General features: G+C 26.9%; 1 protein-coding gene across 1 annotated transcript in view; it reads left to right on the top strand.

The window, feature by feature from the left end:
• The window catches only part of Phum_PHUM509230 (serine/threonine-protein kinase MARK2, putative), a gene marked incomplete at both ends in the record, with an annotated part of 14,617 nt that extends 9,765 nt beyond the window's left edge, over positions 1 to 4,852 (top strand). Inside the window, 2 exons of the mRNA XM_002430991.1 lie at positions 4,428 to 4,539; positions 4,634 to 4,852. Coding sequence (XP_002431036.1) covers positions 4,428 to 4,539; positions 4,634 to 4,852 — 331 coding nt within the window. The remainder of the gene's footprint in view (positions 1 to 4,427; positions 4,540 to 4,633) is intronic.
• Positions 4,853 to 10,796: the final 5,944 nt, after the last annotated feature.

Genomic DNA, 10,796 nt, shown 5'->3' with positions numbered 1-10,796 from the left:
GTGCGATGATCCAAACCCACCTTCTTCTTCTTCTTCTTCTTCTTCGGAATATGCTCCGAAAAAAAAAAAAAAAAAAAAAAATTTTTTCCGAAGGAATGAAGAAGCAAAACAAAAAACACAAAAACACAAACAATAACGATAACAAAAAGGAAAGGAAAGGATAGGAAAGGATACCTCGTCGTATATACAATAATACTCACCAGCTGCTTTTTTTTTAAAAGTAAAAGTACAAAAATAATTGAACGTTTTCCCCTCCCCCCTCCTTCGAAGAGTTTTTGGAATTGAAAAGGTTCAAAGGAAGGATTTATTTGTTCGGGGGGAGATGATGATGATGACGATGACGATGATAAAAAAGAATCAAAAAATTTGTGGAAGAGGATCAACGAGGACGACGCACATTCTCCAATACGTTTGCGAACATGGGATTATTATTATTATTATTATTATTATTATTATTATTATTATTAACACATTTAGATTTTAAACGCGAGCATATACATACACTTACTATTATTATTTTTTTATGTATTTATGTATGTATGTATGTATGTAATTAAGATTGGGGGGAGAAAAAAAAAAAAAAAATTTTATAAAAATGTACAAATTGAATTTTTTTTTTCTCTCTCTCTCTCGCATTAACGACGGCACATTGCTTAGATAATATTATTATTATTATTATTAATAAATTGTTGTAGGTATTCATTACGAAAATAATTTGTTATATTAGCAGTAATAATAATAATAATAATGGTAACGATCGCGATAGTTGTTAATCGTTTATTTTTTTTTTTATGAAACACTTTCAATCGCGACAAATTTTATATGTAAATGATTTCAAACAGTCTAATTCTAGGGTTCATATCCGGTTCCCTAAGGATAAGAGTGCTAGGGAGTATCGATGGTACTGCCTCTCTCTCTCTCTCTCTCTCTCTCTCTCTCTCCGTCTCTCTCTATTTATGAAATTTTTCGCACAACGTACGTTAAATCCTTACGAAATATTCTTTGGATTGAATTTTACATTTCGATTCGTTATTTTTTATATTGTTATTATTATTATTATTAATATTATTAATATTATTATTATTATTACTACTGCTATTATTCAGTATCGAACGCGTGTACATTACATGTATATATACAGATAGATATATATATATATAAAATTTTTTTATAATTAATTAATTAATTAATGAATTTTTGCGCATGAGTAAGTAATTTTTCAAAAAATTCAAATCTGTTGAAATTATTATCATTATCATTATCATTATCGAATCGTTTGGGGGGAAACAAAAAAAATCGCGTGTGCGAATCGAATCGAATGATAGATTCGAGAATAAATGGTGAGAGAAAAAAAAAAAGAAAAAAAAATTATTGTCGTTAATTTTTTTAAAATTATTTTATTTTTTACTTGATTCGATTATAATAATAATAATAATAGTGATTATGATGTTGATGATAATGATGATGATGATGATGATGATGATAATAGTGTTGTTAAAAGTCTTTATTAATAATAATAATAAGAAGAAGGAATTTTACGTACACATACATATACATTAAATAATTTTTTTTTTTTTTTTTTGTTTGTTACCATTGTGACACGACAGGTGCTTATTAACCGTTGTGGTGGCAGCTTTTTTTTTTATATTTATTTATATATTTATTTACGAATGAATAAGTTGAAAAAAAGCAGAAGAAAAAAAAAACGAGGGGGAAGGGAAGGGAAGGGAGGGAGGGAGTCAGTGAGTGGAGTTTTTCGTAAAAAAAAAAAGTAGTAATAACTTTGTGAAAAAAAAAAAAAATTTATTTAAAAAATAATTAATTAATTAGTTTTTATTGTTTTTCACTATAATAAAATTATTATTATTATTATTAATATTAATATTATTATTAAATTAATTTTGTAACTCGATAAAGATAAATCTGTGATTGATGCTATTTTTTTTTTTATTCGTGAAAACAAAAAAAAAAAAAAAAAGAAAATGTAACAGACGATGTTGGAAAAACACAAAAGAAAAAAGAAAAAAGATGAAAAATGGGAAGGGAAAGAAGAGAGAAAGACAAGGAAAAAGCACAAAAAACGGAAACGAAAAGATTAAATTTTCATTTGCTTTTTTCGCTTAAGGAACAACAAATAACAAAACAACATTTATTTATTTATTTGGCTTATTATTTATTTATTTATTTATTAATCTCTTCTTTCTCTTCGTTTTCTTCTGCTTTTTTTTCCCCCTCAATTCGTCGTTTGTATAATAATAATAATAATTTACGTCGCACGACGACGGATGAAAGGAGGAAAAAAAAAAGAAGAAAAAAAATCCACTTGTGTAAATATTTTGTAATGCGTGTGCGTGTGCATGCGTGAGTCTCGTGCTTTTTCTTTCCTTTTCTTTTTCTCGACAAACGCACGAATGGCGGACAAATAAAAGAAGAAAAAAGAAAAAGAAGGAGAAAGAGAAAGAAAAGGAAACGAATGAAATTTTTCACTTGAATAATGATAATATTTTACACATTTTTAAAATAATGTTTTATTTATTTTGTACCGATCAAAATCGAATAAATCGTAGTCATTTACGTGGGGGCGGGGGGCGGGGGGGGTACAAAAAAACAAACAAAAAATGTAAATTAAAATTGTAGTCCATTGGTTTTGTTTTTGTTTTTTTTTTTTTTTAAATTGTCAATTGATGGATCAATAATTATAAAATCAATAAAATATTTTTTATTACTACCACTATTACTATTATTATTATTATTTTTCTTTTATTTATGTATTTATTAATACATAAATCTGTATTGTTTTTCTTTACTTATTAATAAGAATTATTTTGTTTTTTTGAAGTTCCTTTTCATTCATCATCGTTTTTAATATTATTATTAATATTATTATGAGTATCACGAGTACCGGTCAATATTTTATGAAACATGCTTAATAAATATTTTATTAATATTTAAAATAAAATAAATAAATATGGCGTCGTTTTTTTGATGTTTTTATTATTTTTTTTTATCGATTAGTATCGATCGTGAAGAAAGCCGACGCTCGTTGATTGATTTTTACACACATATATTTATGTACATAATTAATTAATTATTTGATTAATTTTACGTTAATGATAACGTATAACAACCGAGGAAAAGGGAAGTGGATGAAACGAACACGTGCGGAAACACTTGCAAAAAACGAACACACGTGTGAATGAATCTCGATAAGTTTTTTTTTTTTTTTCACATTGTTTGGCAATTTGTATAAGTCCCTCCCTTTCCTCCTCCTCCCCTCCTTAAAATTCTCATCAGTGGTACCGAAGGTTGTGCTTTTAAAAAAATGGGAAAAAGGGGAGGGGGAGGTTAAAGCTTGTGCTTCACGATGTCGGATTATGGTGTTGGATTTACGCATTTATTAGATTTAAAAAGAAAAATTATTATTATTAGTATTATTATTATTATTATTATTATTATTATTATTATTATTAATATTAGAATTAAATTATTATTAGTATTATTATTAATAATGATATTTAATGAATTTACGTTTTAAGAAAATTCATTAAGAGTAGAAAAACAAAAAAATTTTCTTCTCTCGATGTTTTCTTATTACGTTTGTTTTGTTTTTTTTTTTTTTTTTTTTTGTTTGTCGTTTTGTTTGTTTGTTTGTTTTGTTTTGTTTTGTTTTAATTTTTAATTTGTATTTGTTTTATTTTAACCTCCCGTCACTTTAATGGTATCGATTTCTTTTTTATTTCAGCCCCATGGACCCGGTTCCTAAAAGCTTAGTTAGGTACGTTCCTACTTTTTTTTTTTTTTTTTTTTTTTGTTTTGAATTATTATTCTTATTATTATTACTATCATCATTATTATCATTATCATCACCATCATCATAATTATCATTTAAAAAAAAAAAAAAGAAAACCTCGTCAGTGGTTGTTAACCTTTCTCATATTATTTCCTCTTTTGCATGCACTACTTTTCGTAGTGAGGGTTTATTTGGTTGTTGTTTGTCTCTCTCTCTCTCTCTCTCTCTCTCTCTCTCTCTCTCTTTCTCTATTTCTATCTTTCTCTCTTTAAATTTTATTTTGTCGACTCGTGTCAGAGTCATATATAGTAAGTTTGTAGTACGCGGTTTGTTCTTTTCGTTTTCACACCTGTCGGTTTGTATTTTCCGTTTGTCGTGTCACGTGATAAACGATACCGGGTGTGTTGATGAAAGGATCGAACGTGTCGTGTAAGTATTATTATTATTAAAGGGTAAAAGTCTCTCTTTTATTTGTTTTTACATTTAAATTAATTTTTTTTAAAAAATATTTTCCACTTATTTATTTTTAATATTTTCTTTTAAAATTTTCTCATCCGTCCGTTCGTACTGTTTTTCCTCGCCGTCTTGTTTGTTTTTTTTTTTTTTTTAATTTTCCTCGTGTTTGTTTTCGTTACAGCGGAACAGGGACAAACGACGATCAAGTGAAACCGAGATCCCTTCGATTCACGTGGAGCATGAAAACGACATCGTCGAGAGATCCAAATGAAATAATGGCAGAAATAAGAAAGGTAAGGAGAAGCGGGGGGGGGAAGGGTAGGGGATTCCCAGTTTTTTAAAAGGAATTACGTAACTACTACGGTTTTCTCTCTCTCTCTCTCTCAGGTTTTGGATGCCAACAATTGCGAATACGAACAAAGAGAGAGATACCTTCTTTTGTGCATCCACGGAGATCCGGACACGGACGATCTCGTTCAGTGGGAAATTGAAGTTTGCAAACTTCCACGTCTTTCTCTCAACGGAGTTCGGATCAAGAGAATTTCCGGTACGTCGATAGGATTCAAGCACATTGCATCAAAGATAGCGAACGAACTGAAACTGTGACTACCCGTTTTGGAGGGCGGGTGCAGTTGCCGTAAAGAGGAAGGCCCTCCTCCGCAGAGAGGCTGACGCAAGTGGCCAAAAATAATTTTTTTCCGGGATAAGAAGAAGAAGGGAAGACGACGACACGATGCGGCGACGGGAGCGGGAGCGGGAGCGACAGCGGCGGTGGCGGTGGCGGCGTCAGCGGCTGCGACGGCAGCGACGGCGGTCTCATCTGCTCTTATAACTCGAACTTGAAGTTTTTTTTTTTTTTTCTTTCTTTCTTTCTTTCTTCGTTTACTTTTTTTTTTTTTTTTTTTAAAACAAAAACACAAAAACTTGCAAAACAAACACACACTTTAATTTTAAAATCAATCGGATGAAAGGAGAGAAAAAAAAAATTTACATGAATTTCAGTTCAACAGCAACAACAGCAAAAACAAGAAAAAAAAAAAACAAAAAAAAGGAAAAAAAGGAAAAAAAAAATAAACATCAATCATCGTCATCATCATCATCATCATCATCATCACTTAAATCATCGTCGTCGTCATCATCACCACCATCATCATGATTATTATTATTATTATTATTACTTTTTTATTATTATTATTTTTACTTTTACTTTTACTTTTATTATTATTATTATTATTATTTTTATTCAAGACAATAAAATAATCATGTAGCATAAAAAAAAAGAAAAAAATATTGATTCCAATATTTAAAAAACGAGTTTATCGGCATCGCATCAATAAAGCAAAAAAAAAAAAAAAAAAAAATCCAATATGGCTGGATTACTTATTTACCTGGCAGGCCAGGATCTTTTTACTTTAAGAAAAAAAAAAAAAAAAAAGAAAAACATAGTACATAAGTATTTGTTTTCCTCCGCCCTCCGCCCCAACCCCCCACCCCCTCACGTCGTTATTTTCTTTTATTTCCTTTTCCTTTTTCATTTTCAATTTTTATCATTATTAGTATCATTATTATTGTTATTATTATTATTATTATTATTATTTGAAACTTTTAAATAGTCACAATGAGAAAAAAAATATAAAAATTAAAAATTAAAAAAAAATAAGAGAGAAAGATAGAGAGAGAGAGAGAGAGAGAAAAAAAAAAGAAAACAAATTTTTTTTAGCTAACTAATTATAATAATAATAATAATAATAGTAATAATAATAATAATAATAATAATAATAATTTAAAAAGTATTTTAAATTAATTAATTAATTATTGATTAATTTTTTTTTTAAATAGAAAATGAAATATGCCAATTATAAAATCACAATCGCAATAAGCAAATTCCTCCTCCTCCCCCCCACCATTTTTTTTTTACTTTTCTATCTTTTCCTCTCACATACACCCCTCCTCCTCCTCCCTACCTCCCCTTTCTCCTCCCCTTTCTCCTCCCCTTTCTCCTCCCCTTCTTCCTCCTCTTTACAAAATCAGTGTTAAAAAAGGGGGAGGGAGGAGGGAGGATGAAAAATCAAAATAACCGTAAGGCAGTAGTAGTATAGTCATAAATGGCTCGTGTGTGATTGATTGATTGATTGATTTTACTACAACTTTTTTTTATTATTTTTTAATGTTAAATCAAATGCAATATATTTATATATAATAAAACGTAACGGTAATAATAATAATAATAATAACAACAACGGTGACGGTAACGGCAAAAAACAATTACAACAGCAACAACAACAATAGAAAAAAAAATATGTGTGTGTACAATATTGTATGTAGTAGTATTAAAGTTAAAAAAAAAAAAAAACAAACAAAAATTGGTGTTGGTGAATAAGGAACAAACAAACAAACAAACAAACAAACAAACGGTGTGCCTCTCGTGTGTGACGTGCGTATAAATGATCGACAAAAAAAAATAAGAAAAAAAAAAAAAAAAATAGAAAAAAAAAGCTTTTCATACCTTTCCGGCCGGCTTGTTTCTGTTGTCATCACGTCTCGTAATTTCGATTATTATCGATTATTATCGATTATTATCGATTGTAAAAAAAAAAAAAAAAAAAAAAATCGAACTCGAAAAATCGAACTGAAAAATCTTTTTTTTTTTTTTTTCTTTTTCTTTTTTGTGTATTATAAATGAATGATTGATATAATTTTAAAAAATCAAAACAAAATTTATTATTATTATTATTATTAATTATTATCATTATTAATTATTATTATTATTATTATTATTATTATTATTAATGATAAAATTAAAAAAGGGGGGGGGGCATGTGTATGATTTTGAATATCGATAATAGTAGGAATAAATAAATAAAATAAATAAATTAAAATAAAAAAAATAAAACTTTGTATATTAAAATAAATAAATATATGTATATATGCGTGTGGGTGTGCGTGTGCGTGTGATTGCGTTGAGAGTGTAGGAAAAGAAATTTCGATACTGATGATACTGATGATGATGATGGTGGTGGTGGTGGTGGTGTTGGTGGGTGGTGATGTTCCCACGAAGATGAAAGTAATAGGGGTGGAAGAGAAAGAGAGAGAGGGAGGGAGGGAGGAAAGAGGGTGAAAGAGAGAGATAGAGAGAGAAAAAAAATTTTTTTTTTTTTTTTTATTGCAAATTATTTATTATTGTGCACACCACCTTATCCGTTCGCTATCAGTCAATCGTCAATTATTATTATTATTATTATTATTATTATTATTATTATTATTATTATTATTATAACTATCATCATCATTTCTTTTTTTTTTAATTTATTAATTTTTAATTATTATTATTATTATTATTATTATTAATTTGCAACAAAAAAAAAATTTTAACAAAATAATTTTTGGGTCTAGTTTATAACAAATCAAAAGAAAGAAAGGAAATTAAATTGAAATTAAATTGAAATTTTTTTTTAAATGATAAAATCCTTTGTTAAATTTTTTTTTTTTTCTCTTTTGTGTGATTTAATACGAAAATAATTAATAAACGATTATTATTATTATTATTATTATTATTATTATTATTATTATTATTATTATTATTATTATTGTTTTATTATTTGTTTATGGAATTTTGAATTGGATTTTTTTTAATTTGCAATTCCTCCTGAGTTATTTGTGTTTGTCGCCGTCGTCATCGTCATTGTTAGTAAAATAACAAGGGAACGATTAATTAATAAATTAATTAATGGATCGATCAATCGATCGATAGATCGATTGATCGATTGTAGTTTTCCTCATGATATGATAAAAAGAAAAGAAATGAAAAAAGTAAATGAAGTTAAAATGTTTTCCGGGTTTTTTTTCCCCCGTTCGTTCGTTTATTATAACTATTATTATTATTAATAATTTTTTTTTTTTTTTGAAATGATTAATTAATAATGAAATGTAAATTAAAAATGGTTGACGAGATGTATGATGAAAATAATAATAATAAATAATTGTTTTGAAATTATTATTATTTTTTTAAATTTAATGTTATTATTATTATTATTATTAATATTTTCTTGGGCTCTTATTAAAGGTAAGTAGATTTAATATTTTACGTTTATTTAATTTTTTTTATTATAATTTATAGAATCAAAACGATTTATTTAATAATAATAAAAGAAATATGGGAAAAGAAATCTACTTTGCGACATTCGATTCGTTCGATTTATTTAAATTTAAAACGATCGTTATTCGATGAAAAAAAGTTAAAAATTTATTCTGGTGACACGACAAAAACCCGTAAAACGACAACACCGCACGAAATGCTCGATTTCAATTGGTCGCTTTCATTCGATGTTTTAGTTTCATTTAAACGTGTGTGCATTACGGATGGGGAATATCATAATGGATGCCGATGACGCTATCAGGGGTATTGTGGAACGTGTTGTAAACGTTTTTTTTTTTTACCTCTGATCAGTTCGTTTTTTATCAATCATATATATATATATTAGTTTTTATTAATATTAATATTATAATATGTTGTTATTAATATTATCATTAGTAGTATTATTATTAGTATTTAATAATATTTTTTTTTTGAATTGAAGTTTTAATTTCACGGGGTTTCGTTGTCTCTCTTTCTTTTCTCGCGTACTCGGATATATTTCGTTTCGCGAAAAATAAAAAAGTAAAAAAAAAAAAAAAAGTAAAAAACATTTCGAAAAAATTGACCATTGCGCAAAGTTATTTTAAGTTGAATCCGCGTCAGTCGCGCAAGCGTTTTTACAAAAAATTTTTTGTTAGCTGGTGTTAATATATATTATTGACTTTTTAAAAAACGTTGGAGTTTCGTTCGAGTCCCGTTTTTTTTTTTTTTTTTTTTTTTTTTTTATTATTCTTTTTCTTTTTTCTTTTTCTTTTTTTTTTTTTTTTTTCGTTTTTTATTCCCAATATTTATTTTTCAGTTTCAAAATGGCGTTTAACGGGAGTGCACATATGAACAAACGTCCGCGAGTAGATATGCGAATTGATATGGATAATGTTCAAAAGGTGCGAATGAATGAATAAATATCAAGTTTAACGACGTTTTTTTTTTTTTTTTTTTTTCTTTTTGTTACATATAAGCAAATTTCATTTATTTATTATTATTATTATTATTTGTGTTTGTTTTCATCGACGAAATTTTTTTTTTTTTTTTATCGCGTTTTTATTTTATTTTATTTTTGTTTCTCCCCAATATTCCTTCCTTTTTAACCCCCCCCCTCCCCTTGGAAATTTTAAGAAAATTATTATTCTACCTTTCATCATCATCTTCACAAAAATTATCATTATTATTGTTCAAAATTGTTTACATAATGAATAATTAATGGTTATAATTTAATTTTCACATTCACACAAAAAATTCGACCGTTATTTTTCAAAATTCGTATTCGTTCTTTTTCCGTTAAAATTCTTCCTTCATTAGAATATATTTTTTCTTATTCTTTTTTTTCTCTCTCTCTCTCTCTCTCTCTCGTGAAATTGAAATTCGTGATTAATTGATTTTATTTTAATGAATTAGTTACATTAAATTCAAATGTAAAAGTTTTTTTTTTTTTTTTTTTTTTTTGTGATTTGGTTAGGGTTTTTGCAAATGGGACTCCATTAAACCTTTTTTTTATAATTTAAGTTTTTTGTTTCGCGATAGTGTTATTTATCACGATAATTATATTTAAACGTGTTCGTTCAATTGCAATATATATATTATTATTTTTAGTTGTTTGTTTGTTTGTTAGTGAGTGAGTGGCAATAAAAACAAGGAAGGAACCTGATCATCAATGTGCATCATCATTATAGTATACCTTAGAGAAAGAATACCTTTTTTCCCCTTTTGTTAAAACAACCACGTGTTCATAATACAATCAGTCAATGATTTTTTATTAACATTTTTGTCAAAAAATCTTTCAATTCCTTTTCCTTCACCTTTATTTATTTAATTCTTTATATATATATATATTATATATATATATATATATATATATATATATATATATATATATATATATATATATATATATATTTTGTTCTTCTTTTTTTCTTTTCTTTTTTTTTTTGTTTTCTCTTGTTTTTCAGATGAAGGGTGATAAAAGCTTAGGAGACGACCCTCGTAGAAAAAGGTGATTAATTTTTTATTTTTGTTTATGTACATATGCATGTGTGTCAGAATATGTTTGTGTCACACAAGCGATTGTTTTTGTGTAACCTCAGTTCTTCATTTATCATCGAGATGATGATGATGATGATGATGATGATTGCTTTTCTAGTAAGACAATTGACAATTATGACAAAATGTTACTTACTTTCAGGTTTTCCAGGTTGTTTTTTTCATTTAAAAATTTTTTTAATTTGAGATTCGATGTGAAATGAAGTACACACCTGTGTATTTCATTCGATATGAGATTTTACTTTTCGAACAAAATGTTAACTGTTTAGTTTTACATATTTATAGTAATTTCGATTTGTTTGAGGATTCTCTCTCTCTCTCGAAATCAATGATTTTCATGTTTTATAATATATTGAATAGTTTTCATTAGGTTTTTAA

Source organism: Pediculus humanus, genomic scaffold (genome assembly GCF_000006295.1).
Source record: "Pediculus humanus corporis 1103172108279 genomic scaffold, whole genome shotgun sequence".
In the NCBI taxonomy this organism is placed as follows: domain Eukaryota; kingdom Metazoa; phylum Arthropoda; class Insecta; order Psocodea; family Pediculidae; genus Pediculus; species Pediculus humanus.
This window is presented reverse-complemented; position numbering and strand designations above follow the sequence as displayed.